Source organism: Glandiceps talaboti, chromosome 2, assembly GCF_964340395.1.
Source record: "Glandiceps talaboti chromosome 2, keGlaTala1.1, whole genome shotgun sequence".
In the NCBI taxonomy this organism is placed as follows: domain Eukaryota; kingdom Metazoa; phylum Hemichordata; class Enteropneusta; family Spengelidae; genus Glandiceps; species Glandiceps talaboti.
The window spans coordinates 27,832,611-27,860,518 of record NC_135550.1 but is presented as its reverse complement, the minus strand read 5'-3'; the positions used below and the strand labels follow the sequence as shown (position 1 = coordinate 27,860,518).

Here is a 27,908-nt window from a genome sequence, read left to right as displayed (position 1 = left end):
CGATTGTCAAAGGTCACAACTGACGTCACGTGATACAATTCAAAGCAATATGGCGGACAACGTCGTAGTCGAATGAAGAAATATCCCGCTAACATTTGTGACTTGCTTGTCATCAAAGCTGTCAATTACAATAGGTATCACAAAGCAGAAAAGGTAAGGTTTTAAGCGTACTTGAACAGAGAATAATTTGGAAGAGTTTCGATGGATTTCTCGAGAGAAATCCTAAGTGATGTAAAATTGTAGCGGAGGAGTTTCCCTGGCCGGTCAAGTAGACCGTCGCCGCCTGTCATGTTCAAACTCAGGTGTTCAGAATGTTATTGCGTGTATTTGTATTGATAAATGAATGAAACTCTTGCCTATGAAAAGGTATCCTACATAGAAATGTCTTTGTCTTAGATATGTAGGTTGTGTAAATGGTTTACATATTCCACGTGGCAGGGTGGAATACCACAGCTGCTTGTAAGTTGTAATGTTCCGTGCCGATATTATTGTCAGTCGGCCCTCGATAGTAATCGAACGGTAAACAGTTATGTTTTGTCTACCTGTCAGTCACTCACTTCATCTCAAACTGTTAACAAACCTTTGCACCCTATTATCAACCGTTTAAACACTACCTCCTGTTGCGTAAGTTTCTCGACTAAATTCAAAGACAAACGGAATAGTAAAGCGAAGTGTTTTATAATTTATATGAAGTGTATCATTAGATTGATATGTGGATTTGAAGGAGTAGCAGCTACTTGTCTTGTGTCACATTGTCAGGTTTGAAAACAATGAATCACAAACAAACGACGTGAGCCACTTTAGTTGACAACACTTGTGAAGACTCAACTGCACACCCACCTTTCAAGTTTTAAAATTCTTGGTTTCAAAATAACAGTAGAAATTTGAGCAAAAATGGCAAGTAAAGGAAATATTGCCAAAAGTTCATACATAAATAAATGTAATCCACAAGCTTATCTTTAAATATTGTATATTGACTGAAAACGTTGACATCAAATATGAACAGAATACCAGCTGTTTTGTAAACATGGGTACATGTACCATATTATTTATCCCCGGGTATACAACAGATATGAATGTAGTTTTAAAAAAAACTAAGTTTAGATTTTAACATAGAACGAGATCAGCCACAATTTTTTCGTCTTAAAGAATATTGATACCAATTCATTTCTGCTGTTAATGCACTTGCCAACATTGTTTTAAAGACATTTATCAATTTTAAACTTTAAAACTGTTTGAAAATGGTGCGTCCTTAGTCTTTTGTTGTTGGTCAATCTAAAGGATACACTTTAGCACCTAAACTATCATAGTTTTATCCATATTTGTGTATCAGTGTCATTACCAAGGTTTCACTAGAGACAGCAAATAAGGATATGTGTCATTTCTGGTGATCAAAGTCCACACTTACATGGTTTGCAGAGGCAAGGTCTTTGAGCCAAATATATCTGTGACAGAAGGATTGTGAAGTAAAGTCTTGTTAACATACAATACATCTATGGTGAATCTCACTATGCAGTGTCAAACTGCCAGCTAAATATTATTTCTATGGGTTTCACACACATAGTTAGTTTTGCAAAAAATGTATGTGCTTCTGTTTTGATCAGTTCATTTCTCTCAGTGTAGATTACAGTGTACATGTAAACATATTGCTGGGCCACTGGCAGAATCTGTGACTCCACTACACTAGTTCACTATCAAATATTGAAATTGTTAAGCAAATGTAGGAGTCACAATTTCAGCCAGTAGACAGGCTAGTAAGTATACTGGAATACCAGACATAAGTGTACAGCAAAAAATGCATTTGTTTTAGTCAAAGTGTGTGAAGTCTGCATAGTACAAGCATGCCATTAAAAAAGAAACCCTTATGTACAATAGTATTGGAATCCTGATATTGGCAATAAGTCAGTAATTATTTAGAATGATCAATATCACTAACAAGTAAGATAGATAGATAAAGAAATAAGGAAGTAAAGTCATGTAAGTCCAATACAGCCTAATACATGAACCATTATTTTTAGGGTGTAAATAATTATATAGCCTGTCTAGAAACCAAAGGTTTGTAGGAATAATTTAATGTAGAATATGTCATAAAGCTAGGCTTAATACTATAATGTAGGTTACAGAAGAGCTTTGAAGTCTCAACAGTGCACACCATATTTATAAACTGTTTAATTAAACAAACATTTGTAATATACTGGTATACGCATTGCATCTCTGAATATCCAATTCATTCATTGTATTTGGTGACAACACCATATAAATGTTGCCTACCAATCTGTATACAAATACCAATGCATATTAGTATGTTTGTTACCACCAGACTTATTTGCCTGCCAGCATGAATGAGTTGTTTCTAAGTTGTAGTTTGGCAACTGTGTAAATAAATTGGCTCATCAGAATATTCTGATGGATATGTTTAAATGTAATTGCAATATTTACTGGTAATAGGGTATTTGTTTGGGCCGTGGTTGTTTTATGGAATCCTTCACATAGTGTAGAGGCTTTGGTGGTGATGCGTTTAGTTTTCAGTTGCTCAGTGTCTTGTCTTGGTGTAACTGAAGAGACTACAGTAACCAGGTTACACCAAAACAGTTCACTTGGCTATTACATGTAAGTATTAGTTCAGGTGATTGACCAGGTCATGAACAGTTTGTAGTAATGTGTATCAAGTGTGAACCTGGACAGATTACATTGAAATTTGAGCAGCCTGAGACTCTTAGTATGCAATGATAATGTGTTTACAAACAATTATGATATAGCACTTCTAGTGAATTGAGTTACAACTTATGGATTATGTTCACACAATTGATTTCCTTGTTATATAGTGCCATTGCCTGTCATTGTCATTGTACTGTATTACTCTGTCTCCACTAGAATGAAATAAAAAAATGTGACATGACTTCATATGGTATTTGAAGTATGATGATCATACTAAAGCCATAAATCCACATTCCTGGTAAATTTATTGACATATCTTTGCATCTCACAGAAAATGTAATTGTGATACTTTTGACCCAATGATCCATCGTTTCATGGGGATTTACACTATGATGCCACCAGACTACACGTTTGTCTCTATCACATTTGAAATATTCCACAACTAATAAATTGAGTATTACAATGATATACAGTTTTCAGTGGGAGTCATGTCTAAAACATAGCATGTATAGCATGCAGTATTGCACTCCATAGCATGTAGAGTGAAAGTGTACAGTACAGTGAGCCATTATCAGTATGCAAACAACTCAAAAAGACAGCCATTATACCAGTACACAGACTCAGTCGGATCGCTAGCCTGCGGAAATGGCCGGCAAGATCAAACGAATTAATTTGAAATTAACCGCCACAGTGAACGCTCACTCACGCTAAACTCAAAGATTTCAAAAGAGCATTTTCGATATTTCTAAGAGAGATACCAGCTCGAAACTTTCACAATATATTTACAATAGTACCGTCTTCATGTGTCGAATTTTTTACGAAGTTTTACCGTAACAGTCTTTAGAAAATGTGATTCTGCTATCACGAGTTCGGATGAAGGACCTATGGTTCACGCACAAAAATACGATAAAAAAGTTCAAATTCCATTTTTACATGTCTTCAAAAACAGAACTGTAAAGTCTCCTGTAGTGGGGGCTCGAAACAACGGAGAAAATCGACGGCGAAATCGACCCTCCGTCACAAGCCTAGCACAAGAAGCGGACGCGTTAACTAGGTCAACCTTGTTATTTTATGACGTCATACGCTGACTCGTTCCAACTGTGGAAATTACAAGTTTATATCTGTTGTCGAGGTTAAAGGGTTAGTGAAAGAAATCGTACCAAAGAAATACTCTTTGATGAACACTTTTACAAAAATAGTCTACTTAATATATATTTGTGTAATCAAATGCGTTACGGTTGTAATTATAAGCTTTATTTAAAATACTACATGAACGAGGTTGTCATGGCCATGCGTTATTATTGCGGGAACCAGTCAGTCCGAGCGATCTTGAAAGGCAGACGGACGGGTCAGCCGAAGATTACACAGCTCTTCCCGTGAAACTGGTAAGTGACGGGTAAAAGTGAGATTGCATTTATAAGTGGAGTAACAATAACTGTGATCGGTGTGGAATTTTTGTATCAGTACGAAACGAATGATGTTCTGGTTTTCAAAGCCTGGCATGACTCGAAAGCACACGGTAAAATCCAGTGTTACGTTGTACCAAGGATGTATTAGCTCCAATGTACATAATTATTTGAAAACTCAATGCAGTGGTCAATGTTCAAACATTTCTTTCTTGCTGTTCGTATTAGGACATTTGTAACTATTGTAGTTTTGTTTTAGAAAAAGAGAAGCATGTACATTGGATATCCAACAGTTGCTGTTCATGTCGTGTAACTTTGACATTCCAGGCTGTACATGTAAACCTAACTAATACTTTATAGGTTGCGATTATACGTAAGTGTAAGTGAAAAATTCAAGTGAAAGTGGGTTTAAATGTACTTGTGTATATTAGAATAAGGGAGCTATTGTATTGTGTATTAATGACTGAAATGCTGAGGTCTATTATCATCATCATTATTATATATTATTATTTAATTGTGATTATTTCATTTATTTTAAAACTTTTTTGGGGTGATACACTCGATCACATACATAACAAAATCCAAATAAAACAAAACCATACAAAGTTTAACATTACAAACAACAAAAAATGCATTAAAGAAGGTAGAAGTTATATGATTATTAATATGGGTTTGCTATTTGCCATTGTTCTGATACAATTACAAGTGGTTGCAGTTTAATTGTATTATTTCTCAAAACAAAATTTCAACCTTGTGTGTAACTTGTAATATGTTTATGTTTTTTTTTATAGTGAAACATGGCAAGTTTTTCTATTTCAATGGTACTATTGTACCAATCACGAAGATGGGTAAAGCAAATCGTAAGATTATTAAAGTTTTCAAGATTGGCCACAAGGAAATATATACTCAGTCAGACATTTTCTCAGATTTTGATACTTTCAAAATCCTTGTTACAAACCCCATTCTCATTGGATTGGCCAGAGAATGTGTTGGAAGAAATGAACATAGATAGTGATGAAGAGCAGTTAGAGATTATATAATATGTAAATATTGATTTTAAAAATATATATTTAAAAAATAAACAAGTGTTTATAAGTAAAACATGTGTATTTCCTTATGTGATATACTTGTGTATGCATTCTGCTTTGGAGTTGCATGTCTTTTTACTTTAGCTCAGCTTGGAATGAAATGTTTGGAAAAAGTCAAAATAACGTGTAAAAACATACCAAGTTCAAGATTGTAACTCAATAAATGACATGAAATTAAAAGATGGAGAAACAACTATTAATCATTGTACCATTACACACTTTTTGATACTTTCAAAATCCTTGTTACAAACCCCATTCTCACCTATTATGGTCACTTTAGTAGTCCCCTTTTAAGTTAAATATTATGTCAAACAGAACAAAATACAGCTATACTATGTGAAGTGGAAGTATGCGCAAACATTTGTCCCATGATATATTACTGTGTAAAGGATTGAAGAAAAACATGCACAACACTGACTAAGTGTGAGTTTCTCATTTACCCCTCCTGATTCCTATACAGATTGTTGATAAAACTGTTGAAATTGTATAATATAAAAAAGGGAAACTACAACTCGACCATGGACAAATGATATTGACTGTAGATGTAGTATCAGTAAGAAAAAGTGTGCAGTAGAATAGAATCCTTAGTAAATGACCAGAGATGACCCCAATGTGGCTGTTACGTAACACCCACCACCACTGAAAACTCATTGATACAGTGTGACCTCTCTGCACTGCTACCTAAAAAGGTTGGACTTGGCCCTCACGCAAACTTAAATGGATTGACATTCATAGGTAATGTAGTTGAAGTGTTCCTCTAACTATATGGGTAGTTTGAAAGAGTGGAGTACATGAAAACACTAAAAAGTAATACATTGTTTGGAGATCATGGTGGTGTAACCATACAGGATTTTTTGAATCGACAAGAACCCAGTTACTTTATAGTAATATCACACAAAAAATACATCAATGGAACCCTCTGAATGTCCTTGACAATCTCGTGAAAAAATTACGTTTCTGTAAATTCACCGTGAAATGTTATTAGAGTTTGAAAAAAACACTGACTTGTATGCAAATGAGGCATTCAAAACCAAACGACTGCTTATCTTTGTTTGCTTTGTATGACTCCCTACTGTGCTGACTGCAGGCTAACTATCTGACTGGACTGGTGAAGACATAATAGTGGCATTGATAGATATCATGCAAGTGTCACTGATTGTATGACAATGTATATTCAGACTTTGATCTAGTATGTGAGTGTTGGTACAAGTTACCAGTGTTGACACGAATTTATACCATTTAGACAGATAAGAGAATCATGATGTTATATTACCACCAGTCAACCCATTAACACTAATAACAGTATGTCATTGAAAAGGTTGGATGGTAATAACCTGAAATGACAGCATACCATATGTTACAAGAGGAACTCTCTTCACATATTCAACCTACTCTTGTAACTATGTAGAATTACTCTTGTTCAAGTAAATGAGGCTCATGTACACCATTCTAGCTCATAAAATTAAGTAAATGGTAGAATGAGGCATTTTAAGATTAGATAAACTAGCTACTTTCCAGGCCTAGTCAGCTAAATGGTGGATATATAACAATCTGTAATGAGTTGTGCGTTATATAATTCTTTGCTTTACATTTAATGGCATATACCACAATTGATGTTTGCTTTATGCAACTATTGTCTTTTTTCTCACACTGTTTCAGTTATTGAAAAACGCAGAAGAATTGTATGAATAATGAAATGTGAATTATGAATAAAATTGCAATGTATTCTGTAGTATGTGGGAGTGTCAATATTAATCTAGCACAGAGTCAGAGACATGGCTATCTTGCTGTGATAGTGTCCTTTGCTAGTGTAGCATTTGGCAAAGGACTTTGTTAAGCAAGCTCGTACAAAGTGTAAGAAAAAATTGATATAACCAGCACAGCACAGGCAAACCATTGTGTTTATATTTGATAAGAAAATTTCAGCATGTTTATCGATCCTCTTTGTATCATAAATGTGATGATCTTCTGGACAGATTCCAATGTCTGGTGGAGTAACAATGGTCTAGTGTCAGTGTAAATCCCCTTGAAAAGTGTCTAGAAATCTTCCCAATATAGTTGCCACGATTCTGAAACTGTGGTGGATAAGTCCTACATGTTGAAGCATGCTTCTGTGTAACAGATAGGACAGTAAAAGCATCCAATATGTACATATTACAAACCTCATTGCTCTTCCAGCCTAGGTAGGATTTAGAAGTTCCTGAGGTTGAACTGAGATTGGCTGTTCTGTATAACCAGAATGTCTTATAATGTAAATCAACAGATATTTTTTCTCAGCTGAGCTCTAAAAACAAATCAACACATAGTCAGAAACTTATCACAAATAATAAAACCCCACTTTTTTTCTATTTGCTATAGGCACAATGAGTGAAAAAAGAACCATAGCAGGTAGTGCTGTACCAATAGTTATATCAAATGCTGATGAACACACATTTGAGCTTGACGAAGAAGCCCTGGAGAAGATTCTCTTACGAGATAACATAAGAGACAAGAGAGTGATAGTTGTATCAGTTGCTGGGGCATTCAGAAAAGGAAAATCTTTCTTGTTGGACTTCTTTCTCAGGTATCTTCATGGTGGGGTAAGTTATACTTTTAAGTTTTAGTATGCTAAACATGGCACTGAATTTGAACTGTTGTATGTACTGTCCTATGATTATTGAGTTGAAGGATTTTATAAGTTATCATTATATAGAGGAATATACATTATAACTTGTTACTGTAGTGCAGTTTGAAATAGATAAAAACAGGTACTGAACTGTCCTAAGTATTGCTTTTGATGGTACTATTTGCAGGGTTATTGAATTATGTTAACGGCATTGAGAAACATTGAAAAAAATACTGGTACATCAAATATACACAGTACTAAATGATACTTAATATAAATCTATATGGATATCCATTTTAAAATATGGATAGTAAATGATATGTACATGTCATACCCTGTTGTAGACAGAATAGGAAGAGACAACCTAGTAACATATAAAGTACTTAGTGTGGCTGAAGTGATGATTTTTGAAATTAATGTACAGTGTACTTTACTGGAAATAGATTCATTTTCAAAACAAATAAAGATAGATACTCATACAGAAAAAGCATGTAACTCATTAATCTTGTGTTGTATCATGTAATTTTCTTGAAATTGCTACCAAGGTAATTGTATACTAGTTTTTTTTGTGACAGCCATCTGGAAAACTATATTTATCGTTGTTATTTTATATGCTTGATAATTTAAAATTTTTACTTATAAGAGCCCACAGAGACTGAATGCAATTATTGCTTGTCAATGTTACATGTGTACAGTCAGGATTGTACTATCAGGTATACAAAATGAATCCTTCAAAGCTGTATGAATTATGAGTTTCTATTTACTATAGATACTAGAGTATAGAGAGTAATAGAGATATGAATTGTTTTACAATACAAGGAAGGATGAGTAGTATGTACATTCAATACTGTAATTTGTTAACTACTCATTCACTATGTGACATATTAAGTTTCAGCCTCATGCTGCTATTTGCAATATATATGAGAGGATTTGAAAGTATTTGTTAATAGCAACTGAGCAAGTGTGTTAGACAGTATGAAATATAATGCTTATATAAGATTTGACCTCAATTCTAAGTCCTACCCTTCTGGGAAACAAACCAGTCTTGTGAATACTAAAATTACCACTGTTACTCTAAATATATGCAGATATGTATGTATGTCTTTCACCACAATAACAATCTAGGAGAATTGTCAACAAGTTCTTAAGAATAAGGAGACTGTTAAGATGACAAAACTAAATAATAAAAAACAAACTGTTGAACACATACAATGTAAGTGGCAAACAGTACACATTCAGTGTGTATACTAACAACATAGTTCCAATATAACTTATAGTTTCATGTGTTGCTATGTTATATCAGCACAATTGTGGACATAGGAACAGTCTTGGTGTTCCAATAAGGTTAACAATTGGGGTGGGGGTGGGGGGGTGGGGGGGGGGTGGTTGACACCATTGTGGACATCATGTGATACTAATGACCTACTTCTTACTCATGGCATTGTGCTGCAGAGTTTTGAATTGACAGTGAATACAATAACACCAGTGTTCCTAATAAATACATGGAAATAACAAGATAAAATGTTGGGGAAAGTTATAGTGTGCATGGATGGATGAATTCTGTTTGAATATGCTTGTTGTTGTTTGACCTGTAACAGTGTAACACAAAATACTGAGTAGGTGAATTTTATAGCCATGTACCTCATAAATAACATGACTCTGTCTATATATAGCATGATACCAGCCCAAGAATTTGATATCAAGATTCCTGCAACTTTAAACTTGACTCAGTAATGTAAAAGTAAGAAGAATGTAATTTTCATTCCAATACTCAGTTAAAATTGTCAATTTAGGATATATAGATGTGATGTATTGTCCATGGCAAAGGTAAACATCAATGAAGATTGCTGGGATTTGAGTTTGTTTTAATAACTGTCTGTTTTAGGTGATGGTAAATAATGTATTTTGTTTAAATTTAATTCATTGCTTTTGGTAATGGTGGTACCAATAGTATCGGGGTCTGTAGAGTGACTGTATTATAGGTAATATTAAATGATTGTTTGTTTGAAGTGAAATGAAATCAAATGAAGTGATTGCCTTTAATAATGATGGTGCTAATAATAGTGGGCTTTGCCATCAGTGTTACAAAACCATGGTTTATTGTATTCTTGTAATCTACATTTCATTTTATCAATGTTCTGTTAATTTCATTCATGTATAGTTTTTGATAATTTACTCCAAAGATTTTGAACACTTTTAGTTTCTCATAATCTTTTGGGAGTAAGTATTAATATTTAATGACATGATTATAAAATTATTCCCATTATAAAGACATTACATCTTACATTAGCCTGGTAAAAAAAATATCACATACTTCCAATCATGTATTGTTTACTTATATTCATGAATAACTTTTTGGAATTACATCTTGTCATGAAATAAATAAATCAAAGCCTGACCATGTATTCAAATCAAAACTGAAATCTATCAAAATTGAAATCCAAAATTGCTCTGTGGTGATATAAACCAGCAGACTTCCTTGAAGCTTGCTAATAGTTTTATTTATAGTAACATATTTTGAGAGGTATAATGATTGCTGGCACCTAAAGTAAAACAATTGTGAGGTGTGGTGTGATGTATGGTTGACATTTCACACACAGTAGAGGTGTTACATACAGGTTATATATGTGTGTCCCAGCCGTTATCTAATCAAACCAAAGTGTAATTGTTTTGTCATCACAGAGGTTTTATCATGGTAGTATATACCAGCTAATTTACTTGTTTGCAATGAGTATGCTCCCCAAATCTTATGATAGCTTCTATCTTATCAATTCACAGAGGAGAATTGAGGAGCTATGGTTACAGTTTTGGTTGATAATGTTCCCACTGGCATTATTTGTAGCTGATGATTTTAAATTATATATATTACCTATTTATTTATTTATTTATTTAGTTGTGAGGGTAAAAATAATAACCATGAATGTCTGTCTGTATTAGGAGTACTGGTAACACTAACAATACGGATGACATTTCATTCCTTTGCTGTGAAGAATGTCTGTTTGTGTTGGTAGAACCATTACAAGTTTTAGAGTTGTTGTTGGATCATGAATTATAGTTTATGTAACATATGACTGGAGGCCAGCCATTACACAATCTGTCACCATCAATCTTTCTGTTTTCCACAATACCTATTAACGAGTGCTATTTCAATGCCTATCATCATGTCAGTGTTTTGGAGTCACTTTACGTAGACGTAGTGATAAAATGATGTAGATAGTTACTTCTGACATGTCCTTGTTGAGTAACACTTGAAAACAAGATGACACAGTTGTAGGATTACTATGCTGCAGAGGCTGACTCTTGATGTCAGGGGAAATTATATGTGTAACAAATGGGGATTAAAATGTACAAATATTAAAATGTGTCTGTCTGTGTAAAGTAATCATCTTAGCTGACTGACTTCTGTAATTTGATTGGTTTGAATCTATTGTCATATATGAAGATTAATTTGATATTAAATTTAGGATGAAATAAGATAATGAAGATGAGGTAATGTATCATGTCAAATTGTGTAGTATTATTATTACTTTATTAATTAGAAATTGGATAGTAAGACAGTGTGTGACTTCTAGCTAGCTATGTTGATCTAGATTTAGTGTTAACATAGATTAGTGACTGAAGACTTGATGAATCACTTTCACCTAAGAACTTTCACTCATTTTTAACAGTATTACCGATTAACTTTGCTGTGTGTCAGACAAGGAAGTGACTGATACCTTGATGGACTTACAAGTCTGTAGACAAATTTGATAGATTTCAGTGGAAAAAAGAGCAAACACTTATTAGAGACTTGTCACTGTAGAATAAAATGGCTGTGTCTTGATAAAACATACAAGTCATATTACACCCAGTAAATCATACGCATATGTAGAACATACTGACATATGCTGTCTGCTGTGATGAAATATAATTAATGAAGGGAGATCATCATGCACTTACTATTGTACAGCTTGAACAATCAGGGTAACTGAGTGACTATAGGGTATAGTATTGACAACCTATGTAATATTATACAATATATTGTTGTTAATTTATATCCTAAAGGAGAATCCATGAATCCATTACTGTGATTATACCTGACAGTATGGATATAGCATAGAGGGATATGAAAATGATACTGAAATAAAACGTTCCTTGTTTCCTGCTTGAACAATATGACCTGATTTGGAGTGGAATAAAAGTATCATGTTTCCGATGTAATATCAGACTAATGGTTCCTTTTTACTGATATTGATTTTATTATGTCATCACAGACATATAAGGAATAAAAAATTCAAGCTGTCATGAACGCAAGTGAACCCTTATAAAATCAACATATGAAAATGTGTTGCTTTGTTATTTGTTTGAATCAAATCTAGATGGATTTCCATAAAAAAATCCAGGGTATATTTACAATGACAACAGCCGTTTCTCTCTCTGATGAAAAATTGACCAGGTAATAGGTGGAATCCAGGCAGCTGTTGCTTTCCACGCCCTATGCAGTCTAGCCTACTGTATGTGTTAATGAGAATAGATGTATTATGGTGTGTATCATGATATATGATGGGTAATGTTGAAATTATCATGTGTCTTATTACATTTGCTGCCAATTATAGTTTATGAGCTGTGTATTTGCTCACCATAGCTTTTATAATTTTTCATTGTTTAGAGGCAAATGATGCAAGGATGAAAAATAAATGTATTACAAAATGTATCACTATGAAAATATCCACCACAAAATGTATCACTGTGAAAAAAATATATATTACAAAATGTATCACTATTCAAGTGATTTCAGCTGTATGGCGTGTTTTGTAGAAAGGTCACTCCTCAACAAGTATGTGTTTGACCTCATGACCCATCAGCATCCATAGTTAAGATGGTTTCTATAGTAACAGGGTCCAGAAGTTGTACTCCTTATTGATTTCAGATTACAGTTCAATGAGATTATCACATCAATGTAAATGACCTTTGTCAGGCTTAGTTTTGAAAAACAGCTGATGCAGCGCTTTTAGTCATTTTATGTATAACACTTAAATTCCAAATTCTTTTGAGTTTCCAATTGCCGCTTCCATGCATGTCCCTGTGTCTGTACATCTATGAATGTATGTGTCCATGCATGTGTGTGTCCATAATACGCCCTATCTGTAGTTAAAATTAATATTTATTGCATAACTGAAAAACTGTAATACATAGAGATTCCATTGAAATGTCTGCCCCCATATTATCAGGTGTAAGTGTTCTTTTAAGACATTGACCTTTGACCTTAAGTTTGTCCTTCAGGGTCAATTATCAAAATCAAACCATTTTCTGCATTTCACAGACACTTTGAGGTATTTGTGTCTCAAATTCTACAAAGACTTGTTTATATTCCACTATGTGGGTATAGAAAGAGATTTTGTGTGGACTTGATTTTGATCAAGGAACTTTTTTTTTATTTGGTAATGTCATAAAATAAAGCACTCCTCACACATTTGATCTTCGGCTAAAATTTCCAAAATTTGGTAGGAATACTTCTGTTACAATTACCATCAATGCAATGGGAAAGGTATTGCATAAGCTTGATCATAAATATACCAGAGATGTTCACATACTCAATAATTTGAACTAGAGACTATTTATACATATATGGTAGGCAAGTTTTCACATCATATCATGTTGTGAGCATACATCTAAAATCAAACTTGTTCATTTGTGATTTTTAACTTAATTGTATGTGTCCATCAACAGGGTCAAAACAGTCACGAATGGATTGGAGCAGAAGACCAGTCATTGACAGGGTTTCCATGGCGTGGTGGTTCAGAGAGAGACACAACAGGTATACTTATATGGAGTGAACCATTCCTCTGTCGAGGTCCAGATGGTGAAGAGGTAATCATATGTTGTATCAGTATTTTTGATAATAACCAATCTATGTTGGAATCCCTTGGGAATGGGATGAAATAGACTTTAGTGTACTTCGTAACACAAAAATAAAGAGAATTTATGCAAACGTGTCATATAGCTGTCATGTAGAGTTAGACTTAGTTGGTGTAATACCAGGATCTCTAGGAACATGAATACAAAAGGTCTGGTTCTGCCACCAATGTCATTGCCCTCACAGGTAGAAAACAAATCATCTTCAACAAAAAGGAAACTTGCAATAATTTTAAATTCCTGTCCATAGATTGCATTTTATTAACTTAAATATATATACATTCTATGTAGCTTTAATAGTAAGATTGAAGTGAACAAACCGCACCTCTCTCAAATACTGGTTACTATATTGTGTATTCGGATTATAATGTTGATTTTCACAAAGTGGATGACATTTTCATGGCTGTCTTGTGCATATGATGCAGTAGACATGACTGGTAATTTCACACATCAATTGATTGTTGATTTCAGGTGGCAGTCATTTTGATGGACACTCAGGGTGCTTTTGACAGCCAGTCAACAGTCAAAGATTGTGCCACTGTTTTTGCACTCAGTACCATGCTCAGTTCAGTCCAAGTAAGTTAAAACAAATGTTGATTTAGAGAAATTCAATCCTATCATAACCCCTATACTGTTTTCTGAAGTTATCTGATCACTTGTAGCTATTCATGTTGATGCATGTTTCTTGAGATATCAGAAGAAAAATCCAATGAAATAAAATTTGACAATTATATTTTTAAAATGTGATAAAAGATAGAAAGGAATTGGCGTGTTATTGAGCTTCTGATAATTAGCTTTCATTTGATAAAAAACAAAGCTAGAGTAATGTGGATTTATTAATTAAGATGGACAGACAGGTTTTGGGGATAAATCAGGTATTGAAATGTGTTTGAGATAAGTGATGTCTTTGATGTACACAATCTTTGTAGCATATCATATTAGACAGACAGATGATGTGTTCTCTCTGTCTGCATAGTAACTGTTTGCTCAATAATTATGTCACATTGATCCAAAGCAGTTGATCTAATTCATATTTTTACATCTGCAGGTATATAACCTAAGCCAAAACATACAGGAAGATGATTTACAACATTTGCAGCTGTTTACAGAGTATGGTAGACTTGCACTTGAAAACAGTTCTGCCAAGCCATTCCAGGTGAGACATTATATTGGTGTTGTTAAATAAACAGCGCCCCCAGTGGCAAACTAGGTAACCATAATAGAGTTATACATGAAAAATTGCCAGATTTTATTCTTAACCCTTTCCTTGTTTTCCATTTTAGTCACTTGTATTTTTGGTCCGTGACTGGAGTTTTCCTTATGAAGCTGCTTATGGCTTTGAGGGAGGAAATGCCACATTAGATAAAAGACTTAAGGTAAGCAAGAAATATTTATGCAAGGCAGCGAGGGTACACTTTTATGAATGTAGTGCTGTATCAGATTGAGTTCCAGAACTGCAAATAGACAATGTGTTCTTTGAAGGGAATGTTGTGTAGTATTTATTTGATTGAAAAGATATTTTAATAGTAATTATTGTGTAGTAATTTGATGAAAACTTACAGCTGTTTGACAGATTGATATCAAATATCACATCTTCAGTTATATTCATATGTTTGTTTTAAGTAAGAGCACAGAGTGATGTACTTGCCAATGGAACACTACACATGTTGACTGATTGTGAGGGCAACATCATACGCCTGTTTCCTCCAGGGACTGTGGGTCAATCCAACACAAGGGAAACAGTCTGTTGGGGTGACCCACAGGCCCAAGGGAAACTGAGGTATGATGTTGCATGAGCACAGTCAGTCAACATGTGTTTTGTAACACACCACATCATTTACCGTGTTGTGCCTAAAAAGTATATGGTACATGTACTACATAGTAGGGTTCCCTTTCCATATGACAACAGTAAAGGTAGTTCAAAAAACAACACAGGAATCTGCCAAAGTTTACTCCTTTACATGTAATAATTACCAACTTTGTTCATTGTCCAAATCCTTTCTGACACAAGGTTGGCAAAGTTTGTCTTCAGAAAATTGTAAAAGCTGTGAACTTTCTGGCTAGCGTCTACTTCATCAGCACAAGGTGACACCATTTTCACCTGTTGTGAAACATGTATGCATGCACACAAGACATCATCAGTCGTCAGTTTTTGTGATTATGCCAATTTGCGTTTAACAGTGTAAAAATTCTACATATCATGTGACCATGTATTGACAAATCACAACATAGGAAAGGAAGTAGGTGTGTTACTATTCCTACTAATTTATTCTGAGTATTTCATTTGAGGGTGTGTCATCTATATATTCATGTAACAGCAGCAGTATCAGTTCATGGGATACTTAATTAAGACATTGCCAATCTCATTACATGTAACACTTACCTGGAAAAAGTTTTATTTTGGTACCACGTCTGTGAAAATATGGCTAATGTTAAAAACCATGTAAAGTACATACATAGATGTAGACATAAAATGATAGTACATGATATAATGATAGTGTTGTAATGATAAAATGATAATACATGTTACATGTCTTCCACAGTAATTGTTGTGATCATAGCACCATATAAGTACTACCTGTGGCACTGACCTAAAACAGGACAATTTATGTAACTTGCTCAACTCCTTGGATAAAAAATAGGTTACTCTTTTTACCAGTTTGAATTCGATCAACAAAAAGAAATGTCATGGTAAATTATTCTGTACAATATTTGCAAATAATTCCCTTGTTGACAAGTGTTTGATATTGAGGAGCCATGAAAATGTGAAGTGAGTGCAGTCAGAGTGTAATGATCTAGGTTCTTGGTCAAGGTTTCTAAACAGGACCAGTGTATTGCAACATGTATCCAGATTTTCTCCCTATTGTTAAAGGCATGCTTGAATTCATGTCCTTATCACAGAGTTGCAAAAGTTGAAGTTTCGATGACATTGTGTTATCTTTCCTGTGTACCATTGTTTAAGTGGTTGTCTAGCAGTAATTCAAGGACAGATGTCCTTTCACATTTGTTATTTAAAGCAGTGACTTCTACTCACTCTACCTACCGTGTTGGGTATTTCCTGTCTTTGTACTACTGACATGTTTACAACCTGTCAAGGTGTAGGTGTGTTAAATGCTATAAATTATTGACAAAGAGAGATATACTTAGATTTTAGATGTGTTTGAATAAACAAGGTATAGACACGCAATAGTAATAATGTGTACAATGAATCATAAACTTTGACAAAAACGTGACAAAGCTGAGGTCATTCCTGTTGGGTGCAATAAAATATCTTGTATTGTCTCACAGTATCAAAGACAGATTTGTCCTATTGTAATGGAAAAGCTATAACAATAAATCAAACCAAACAAATAAAAGAGAACATGGCACATTCAGGTACTGAAACTGGTCATTGATTTATTTCTGATCTTTTAGCTTTCAGACAAGCAGCATGAAGAATTACAACAAGTACGCAAACATATCCGGTCCTGCTTCCAGAACATCAGTTGTTTCCTACTACCCCATCCGGGACTAAAAGTTGCCACCAATCCACAATTTGATGGTCGCTTGTCAGGTAAAAATGCACTCAAGATGTTACCAAACATTGTATTGACTTTGTGACCTTCTCATGTCTGTTTTGTACAAAATGAAACACAAAGTGAGGACTTTACTCTTTAAGTAACTCTATCAAAATAAAAGCAATAGCGACATCGATTGAAGCAATGTTTCCAGTTGAGTGTGTGAATGTTATGGTTTGATTACTGTCTAGCCAAATCAGTCTGTTTCCTTTCACATTATACTTTATCACTTCATTTTCCTTGCAGATATTGACGATGATTTCAAAAAACAACTCAAGTCATTAGTGCCTAGTTTATTGTCACCAGACAAACTTATCGCAAAAGAAATTAATGGAACCAAGGTCACTGCCAGAGCTCTTGTAGAATACTTTAAGGTAAGGCGATTTTGATGATTTGCACACTATAAACTTGTAATCAATTGACTCTTAAGTAATGATAAATCATAGACATTTGACAAGGTGAAGTTCTTCACATCCTATTCCAAGAGTCCAAGATCTCAGAATGGAAAAGTAATATCACTTCTTCCCTTGCTTTATTCACTTGAAATAGCAATTGTTTTCAATTCTCAATTGATTCCAATATTAATATTTGTACACCAGTATTATGTTATTATGTGAAGAAAAAAGGTGTACATCATGTTATTTCATGTATTTGGTTTTCAGAAGTATTTAAGAAAACTAAAAGTGCAAGTAACTCACCTAGGGTTGTTTCATTTCAGGCATACATTAATATATATCAGGGAGATGAGTTACCAGAACCCAAGTCCATGTTACAGGTGTGTTGAAAATGATAGTCGTACTAGATGTAACAAATATAAATACTTGTAATATACTTGGAGAAAGGAATTGTTAAAATCCTGAAAAGAAGTGCTTTGAATGTTTTTTACAGCAAGAAAAAGAATATATTTAACAAGCTTTACTCTTTTGATTTCAATTATTGCTTAAAATTCCTTGAGAGCCAAGTATTCAGTTGTGTTCCAAAGGACACATATCAGCAAATATTGCAAAAAACAAAGTGATATTTTGTTATATGTATAGAGGGCGCTGCTTCATATTTTTAATGGCAATGTAAGTTGTTTTGATATGTTACCATGCCACAAATACAAGCTAAGAAAACATAATGCACAGCTTATATCCTACTTATTCTATACAATCAAAATTAATAGTTGCTCTTTCAAACACTGTTGGCATATTTTAATGTGATAAACATACAAACCAGAATTTTAACTAGAAATTAATTATTCTGTACTTTTAAGAAGTCTTCAGGGAGTTTGAGTAAATATTTTTTGGGAAAAGAGTTTCACCACACAAAGAAAAAGTTTCACCTCACAATTAAAGAGGTCTCGTAAACAAGGAGGGGGCGCCATAACTCCATTGAGCATTATTCATGTTAATGAGTAGTGTGAGTGTTTTTTATTTACACTGATTGAACCGTTTTCATTTTACTAGGCTACCGCAGAAGCAAATAATCTGGCTGCAGTGGCAAATGGAAAAGACAGCTATAACAAAGAAATGGAACAGGTTAGCTCTTAAAACATAATAGTATTCAAACAGTTTGATTGGTGCAATGAAAAGTTATTGACTTTCTATATATGTGTGTGTTTTGAAATGTTCCTTCCCTCAGAAAGAAATGAAAGCAATTGGACATAGTGTGTGGACACTAAATTGAGAAGGTCAGTTGTCATCAGGGTTGAATTTGAAATGGAAAACAGAATTGAGGCCATGTTTACCTGAAGGGTGGCAAGACATGTCAATGACCTTGACCAAAGTGAGATTTATTCTAGAGGTCATTGTGGTCAGTGAGGTGTTTGTTCACTTCCTCCCTCCTTGTGTTATTGTTTGTATCAATAGACACAGTTATAAACTGAAGTCACAACATACTCAATCATGTGTTCAATAGAGAGACAGACAGACTTCTATGCCTGCAATGAATTACCAGTTAATGTACCACAGAGGCTCAGGGTATAAAATTCATATGGTACGATATTTGAACATTTTCAATTAGCTATTGAAAGTTTTCAGATTTAAAAACAAAAATTTCTGTTATGATGTAAATTTTTTGTTTCCTTATTTTGATTTAACCAAATCGTTTTGCTCTTGGGGAAATAACTGAATCATTGCAACTATTTTGACAATTAATATGAATGGAACCAATCTATTGTCCTGAATTCAATCCAGTATTAATATTATTTTGAAAAAAACTATATATTATTTGTTGGTTTCTTTTTTCATGCATTTCAATAGTTCAATGTCATAGGACTTTGATCCTTCATTTTACAATCATCATTGCCCAGAACTTTGTTTATGGTGGAGGTCAGTTTTAGTGATGTATGATTGATCCTGTACACACATGTCACTTTTGGTGATATCAGAAATTCAAACTGGTGATGTATATTCTTTAAGGCAAGAACATACTGTTGAAACTATATTTTATTTTGGTATGGCTTCTCCAAACTGGTGCTCTACACTGTAAGGCCTCCAAATTGGTGTTCTAAACTTGTCATCAAGAACTTACCAGTAAAACTATTTTACTTTGATATGACCTCCAAACTGGTGCTATTTTAGGCAAGAACTTACCTGTAAAACTCTTGTTTTACTTTGGTATGGCCTCCAAAAAGCCATGAAATATGACCAGGTTTTTTCACAGAACATATCAAAAAATAAATGGAGGTATATATGTGTGACTATAATGTATAGAGTAAACCCTCACAACATCAACAAATTGTTACCTAAAGGTTCTCTAGAGAGACTCTCTGTCACATCACTCAAGACAAGTCAATATATAAAGATGTAAAACTTTCCTTTTGTATCGAAACTGATAAACAAATGACAAGTAACAACATTTTTGTCATGGCAACAGCTTGAAGTTGAAAAAAAAAGAGAGAAGGCCAATAGAATAATCTAGGAGCCACAGTTTTAGCCATGCTTTGCAAAGATTATGACTTATCAGGAGGCAACTTGCCAAGAGGCAGTGTGGTACATACATTTAGGGTTGATGTACAGTAATGGCTATACATTGTATCTTGCAGATATGTGGAGGCGACAAACCTTACCTCAACCCCAATGACATGGATGCAGCCCATGAACGATGTAGAGAACAAGCCCTGACATTGTTTACCAGCACCAAGAAAATGGGTGGTGAAGAATTCAGCTCCCAGTATTTGCACAAATTAGAAGAACAAATAGAAGAACTGTATGAGAACTACTGTCGAAACAACGATAGTAAAAATATCTTTAATGCTGCCCGTACTCCAGCCACTCTCTTCTCAGTTGGGATTATTATGTATTTTATGTCAGGTTTCTTTGGCATCATTGGTTTGTATTCATTAGCAAACCTTGCCAACCTAATCTTGGGATTATCCCTCCTAGCGCTATTCACATGGGCATATATCCGTTACAGTGGCCTATACAGAGAAGTTGGAACGTATATCGATATGATGGCAGATATCATCTGGAATTCGGTAAGTTTGGATGAAATCATCTTATGCATACTTTATGAAATTTTGTTAACATCATGCAGAAATACCAGATATTGTTTGTATTGCTTTTTCTTAATCACATAGAACCAGTTACTTTGCCATTCATGCTTGTAGAACTTCAGGGTTTAGTTTATAGTTCGATTTATCTCAAATGTTTCAACCTGCAAACTTCACCAGTCAGCAACATAAATTTGTACATAGTAAGTTTGTTTGATCAAAGTACAGAATTAAAGGTAGTGTCTTGATTGCATAGCTTCACTAAGTTTTTCCATGTCAGCAAACCTTGCTGTGAACAGAACTGACAAAAATTATTTACCTTGCATTGTACACATCTGAATAAGGCCTTTGGCAATACACAGTTTGAGGTCTCTCTCTCAAAGCAGTGAAAATGTCACTACGTGTATATAATAACCTTTTCACTGTACAATGACACCATGTAACCTATGGACCATTCAGTGGGCAATTTAATTTGAATATTCACTCATGCATCTGCTGACATTGATAGAAGGTACTGGGTATTGTGGCTTGCTTTAAAGCTCCATGGGTAGAAGGATCAGAGATTTGTTCAATATGTTGACCCCCTAGCCTGCTTAAAGTTCAATGTGTGTAAAGATGGCAGATTTTCTTGACAGGTTGAAACCCCCCCCCCCCCCCCCCCCCCCAACAGATATGGGCAGTGTTGTTACCAAGGTTGAGAATTAACCACTGTAGTCTGTAGGAGAAAGGGGGATATCTGGCATAGTTCACATAGTTACCTGTACAATGTAGCATAAATTTTTTCAGGAATCCTGACTTGGGAATTTAGGTAAATTTTAGCTACTTACCCTTATAGCAAAGACACTGCTTGAGAATACGAGATTTGTTTGAAGTTTGTGACCCCTAGCCTAATTAAAGTTGAATGGGTATGAAGATAGGCAGTTTGTTAGAGGTTGTGACCCCTAGCCTAATTGAAGTTCCATGGGTATGAGGATAGAAAATTTGTTTGAGGTTTAGACCCCCTAGCTTAATTGAAGTTCCATGTGTATGAGGATGTGAGATTTGTTTGAGGTGTTGACCCCCCTAGCTTACTTGAAGTTCCCTGGATATGAGGATGTTGAAAAAAAAACGATGACTTGTTAATAGTATTAGTTCCTCAACCAAGAATTGGATTTCTTAAGCAATGTTTTATATTTCCTGGTTCAAATGTTTGGAATACTTACCTTTATTTACATGACATATTGATACTAACTGAGAGGTAGACATTTGCAGTCTTCTTTCTCAGACAAATACTTTCTCACTGCTGCTGTTTATTGCATGTCCTCACACTGTAAAATTTTGTATTTTTTATCTCCTGTCTTTATACTATTTAATTCACAGGGACTTAGGGGAGATTGGCTTTGGCCACTTGGGTTAATATGCTCTTAAATAAAACTTTATTGAATTGCCAATAGAAATTTGTTTGAGATTTGACTCCCTAGCCTGCTTGAAGTTCAATGTGTTTGAAAATCAAAGAATAGCTTGAGATGTTGGCTCCCTAGCCCACTCAATGTGTTTGACAATCAAAGATTAATATGAGATATTGACTCCCAGCTTGCTTGATGTTCCATGGGTATGGGGACCAGATATTTATTTGAGACCCCCAGCTTGCTTGATGTTCCATGGGTATGGGGACCAGATATTTATTTGAGATGTTGATCTCCTAGCCTGCTTGAAATTCAGTGTATTTGAAAATCAGACATTTGATTGATACATTGAACCTTTAGCTTATTTGAAGTTGAATAAGTATGATAGATCAGTGATTTTTTGAGAGATTGAACTCTAGCCTACCTGAAGTTCAGTATGTAAGACAGGGAGTACAGCTTTGCTTGAGATATTAAGCCCTAGGCAGCATGAAGTTCAATAGGTATGAGGATGGGAGATTTGAGAGATGTAGAATAGGCCAGTCAATATTCATACTGGAGAAGTGAACTGTATAAACAGCACTGCTGCAGTGAATAGAGTTGAAACTATGTATCATTCCAAACTTTCATGTTATGCAGCATTTGATGTGTACATTAGGGGAGATCTTAACGTTCCATTTTCATGTAACACTATATTTATCCAATGTTTATGACTTCTTCAAGGTGAATCACCTAATCACATATTTCAGAAGTGTTTTGCTTGCAAAACGAGGAGTTCATGTTTACTGTACATTGATGTTTCTAATGTGTTTTAGTATATCTTATTTTCACAGTCCGTGATTTGTACATTTTCAGAGCGGCATCATTTTGTAGTATAAAGACATTGTTCTGTAAAATTAGTTAAAAAGACACGTGTTAGTTTTGTCTAAATTATTGTAGTAACGTTTTCCATCTGCTTTTACTTGTGTCTAGTTTTTGAAGAACATTGTTGAACGCCTGGTTTATCAGAGTTCCAAGCAAGCCTTGAAGAGAAGTCTGGAGAAGAAACAGAAATGAACTTAAGACCCAAATAAAGACTGGTACCATACCAATGATGACAACCTGGATGATAATGATGGAAGTTAATCTGGAATGAACGGAAGAAATGCTACTAAAATATGCGTAATCTTGGTTTGAAGTCTGTCCATAAATAAATTCACTTGCCAAAAAAACTAATGGCATCCACTCCATTGGAAATGCTGATAATATTTTCATGAGGGTATTAAACAGAGCAGAATATTTGCAAGCTGCCCAAAACTTTCTTTTCGTATTCTGTGAATCTTTAAGAATATAGACATTTCTACAGACTGGATGGAACATTTGATTTCTGTCCATTCTATAAACTTCCTAAACTCCAAGTGTACAGATTAATCAGCTGTTAGTTTGTGCACTTTTGATGGAAATAACGATGGATCCGTTTTTCCTCTTTTTGGTATACACACTTACATAGCTTTATTAGAAAGAAAAGTATTATTTGGTGCCTGCCATTTTTGTCACTTTGTATAAAGTGCAGTTCAATTATTGTTTCCTAAATCTATCCTACACCTAAGCTGCCAGTAAGCACTTACATAAGACTAATATTTCTCCCTACTTTTTTTGTGAAATGCTTAATATGATGGAGCACACAAGTCGGATGTTTGACATAGCTCACCAACTTGCCATGCATGTAGTCATTTACCTCAGTGTTAAAACATTTCAGTATTTCAGCAATATATAAATAGTGTGCACATAGTTTAGAATCAATTTCTTTTTTAATTTACAAACTGTTTTTCAAAAAAAAATTAAAAATAAAAGATCGGAAACTTTTATGCATTTGGACACACAAAAATAGAATATAGAATGGAAAGAGGTGAAACCTTAACCCAGCTTGGCTTTAACGCTTTCCTCATGTTCCATATCAAAATATGAAACTGTGGATTGATTTACATGTGATACCAGCTACATTGACAACTTGTCAATATTTTGCTGAATATTTATATGAAAAGACAAGCCCATTTGTTAGTAGTTTCAGACCTAATGTTTGCAAGCACTTGTTTAGTACTTTTTTCCAATAGTGCCTAAGTCAAAGTTATCCCATATTAAAAGTCAAGGTCATCCAGTCAAATATCCAAATATATTTTCTGTGCATTATTTTAGAAAGACACAAGACAAAAGCAGAAAAAACAATTCTTGTCTTCATAGTTTGTTTGTAAGTAAACAAAATGTACTTAGTATTTGTAGACACCATGAAGACAAGTTTCAAAAGAAGAAGTCCTCTCGGTTTCAGCCCAGGTTCATTTTTGTCAACAAAGGGTCTGCTTGACTTAGGGAAGATAGAGCAGATAAAAAGTATCACATTTTATATGACATAGGAGAAACATGGTGGAAAGCACATACAGTTATTCTGAAATAAATAGAAATAATATCAAAATTGATGTGACCAAGCGTGTCAGTTCAACATTGCTTGCACTGTTCATAATACATGAACAAACACAAATGCAGGGAAGTAGGTATAGACAAACAAAAACAACAACAACAGAAGCTACAAGGTAACAATATGCCATTTCAATACTATAGATAGTTTTGTAACATTTTGAAAGTCAATGCTTAGAATAAGGGAAGAGATAATGAAACACATAATAGGGTCAATTTGTCTTATTTTGTCAATTAAATTATTCTTTTCACTTTAATCCTTATACTTGTAAGTCTAACTGGTCTGTACATTTTTTCATGCATCTGATTAATTATATATTGTGTATTTGAGCAGAGAAAATACTCTCACATGGTTTTACTTGTGTCGTACCCTTCAATGCCAAACCATTTACCTGCAATTTAATTATCAATTAGAGCAACTACGTAATAACTTATCAGATGTATGTAGGACAGCTGATGTACTGGCCAGATAAATCTGCATTGTCTTTTTGAATACAACAATTTGGAGTTTTTTTAATGTACATCAACAAGAGGACTAGATGGTTTTTAGTTACCAAAAAGAAATGTATCTATTCATTCTCACTGATTTGATAATTAGACAAGTCTGTTTGCATCAGATCTTGCTATAACTGCCGACTATATTACATCACATTGGACATTACAGATTACTGGCATTGCATTGTAGTTCATGCTATGCTGGGTAAAATGCAGCCAGAAACCACAGGGCATTTACTTCTTTATATGATAGTATAATAAATCCCAGTTTTTTGCTGGGAAACAGTTACAGTTCAGATATAAGTTACAGGAGGAATCTTTAGTCATACATACCTATACCATTGTGTACCACACAGAACCAAGTAAAGTCTGATTTTTATACAATAAATATACAAAGTATCGGTGCTGACTAGGTGAAGTTAAGAAAAGAGGCTTGTGAGTGTAGAGGGTACAGTATAAACATAGATGGGAATGCCATATACTAAACATAAGCTCATGTATGGCAAAATGAGTACATGCCATAAAGACGTCCATTTGCCATAGACTCTCCACCTACCTTGGGTGGAGGGTCTCTGATTTTGCCCAAATTACCATGTATTTTGTAACATAACCAAGCATAGAAATCATTATGTCACATCAGTTTGTGTTCAATCACTTTTATATGTCTGTTAGAACTTTGACTTGAACTAGTCTATTCTGTTCACATAACACCCTTTCAAAAGCGTATCTCTACATATCCAAAATTTGTCATCGTTTTGTTCTAAAAATAAAATAATGTCTCTGAATGACCTTGTAGTAAACTAAGGTCAGAGGTCATTGAACATTTTGCACTCTATTCCTAAATGTTCAATATGTACTGAATTTCGATTGCACTTTCATTATCAATATAAATCATCTTGATTGATTTCATTTGTAGAAATAATTCCATAAGCGGAACAAGGTGTATAAATTCATTGATAAAACATCACCAGTATGATGTTTACAGATTCTTGTCAAATAATAATAATAATAATATTAGAAGAACAATGAATAAATTGTACTACAACTGAAAATATATGTGATGGGAAGTTGTTGAATTTGTGGCTTGTTCCTTACTAACAATGTAAATAACAGTTCTTTGGCAGTGTACAAATACTATATAACTTGTAGTTTTCCTAGCGTCATATTTTCAACATGCTAAATACTAATTCAGGATTATCTTGGTGTGCTAAGCTTCAACTATGCATCTTCTATGAACTGGCTGTAAATTCATTTGATGTACTCCTTGTTATCATGTCACTTTTTAAAACTAAAACCCTGCCATTTAAAGGCATATTTGTACGTAAAAGTGAACTCATATTCGGCATGGTTCTGTTTACTGTCGTCCTATTGTTGTGTTTCTATGACATTGCCCAAGTATGTTTGACAGTAATGAAGTATAATTGACAGTGAGGGGTTATTTAAATATGATGTGATTTGTGAGATATCAGTCGTCATGGATAGTGATGACAATGGTAGATGTATTTATATTGATATTAATGCATTGTATAAAGTTTTCAATACTTTTAGGATTTTCACAATTTTATTAAAGTGACAGTCAATGTAAAAAACAACAAAATACACAAAAAACATATGTCTTTTGTAAAAAAAATTAGGAAAAGAAAGATTAGTGTTTCTGATTGTAAACATGTCAGCTATTCTGTGCTTTGACCAAAATACTTGTTATCTTCTTGTATTGTGTTTGACCTTTAACCTGTAACCTCACATTGGCGAGGTCACTTCATGTTAATTGACATGTGACCTAACACTATAAAGGGTCACAAGAATTATAATATTTTTGAATAATTGAATTACATTTTATTTGTTTGGCAGAGGTAAATTTTTTTGGCACAGCCATATTTATGAATTATTTAAATCAAATCTAGGTGATACAAACTTAAAAGTTTTGTTTTCTGTCATGTTTGGAGTTTATTGTCAGTTACACATGGCATGGCTTAGCTGGTGAATTTGTTGCCTATCCATTTATTATATATATAGAAAGAAAGTACAGACACTTGGATTATACTCTGTACGACCACAGAAATTGAATTATTTGAAAACGTTCATTTCTATTTTGTTCCAACACTATAACATATGGTGGTTGAAATGTTTGGGGAATTTTAATTGGTATAGCAGAAAGATTTTGTGGTGTATTGAATTGTTACTTACATGATAATACAATCTCCTCATCCATGTTACATGTAGTAGTGAGTCTAGGTCAGTTACCCCCATCTGCTTCAATTTCAGCATTTGCAGTATTAATTTATATGGTATCTTTCATTTCATCCATGCATGCCTTCTCTCAGGTTATTATGTATGATGCTGTCATTTAATTGTCAAGCCTGTATTCAGTTCATATTGGTCTGTTCTGTTCAAATTTCATGCATGCTATAAATTGTATGATATTGGAGTTGGGAATATTAAATTGAAACATTGAAAGCTGTGCGTCATTTCTAGTATTTTTCTGTGTTGGCGGTATGGTTGTACTCGCCATTTGAGAAGTTGGAAGGCGGTGGTGAATGTGTGTTGTTATAATATTGAATTTTGAAATATTGAATTTTGATTTGTACTTGCAATGATCCCTACTCAAATTAAAAACTTCAGTAATAGTGAATGCTAAAACTTCCTCAACCATCTTGTTACACTGGTGATATAACAGTTCCTGTTAACAAAAACCACTGTTTGATTGATGAGGAGTTTGCACTGGCCTTTCTATTTTGTCTCCGTGACACTTTCAGGAATGGTGTGTGCCAAGTTCTGTATTGATGGTGATTGCATATGAAAGTGATGCCCCAAAGTACATTTTGTGTGTGTCCACCAATCTAATATTCGGATGTACCTGTTCGAACTGTTGTCCACTGCACACCTAAAGGCCCTT

General features: G+C 34.1%; 1 protein-coding gene across 1 annotated transcript; it reads left to right on the top strand.

The window, feature by feature from the left end:
- The first annotated feature begins 25 nt into the window (after window positions 1-25).
- LOC144453638 (atlastin-2-like) lies at window positions 26-27,444 on the top strand. The gene is made up of 12 exons (XM_078144966.1): window positions 26-153; window positions 7,511-7,731; window positions 13,467-13,607; window positions 14,124-14,228; window positions 14,701-14,808; window positions 14,936-15,028; window positions 17,067-17,205; window positions 17,456-17,583; window positions 17,928-17,984; window positions 18,658-18,729; window positions 20,238-20,669; window positions 23,039-27,444. The coding sequence occupies exons 2-12, from the start codon at window positions 7,516-7,518 to the stop codon at window positions 23,120-23,122; spliced, it is 1,575 nt and encodes a 524-aa protein (XP_078001092.1). The 5' UTR covers window positions 26-153; window positions 7,511-7,515; the 3' UTR covers window positions 23,123-27,444.
- The last annotated feature ends 464 nt before the right edge of the window (window positions 27,445-27,908 follow it).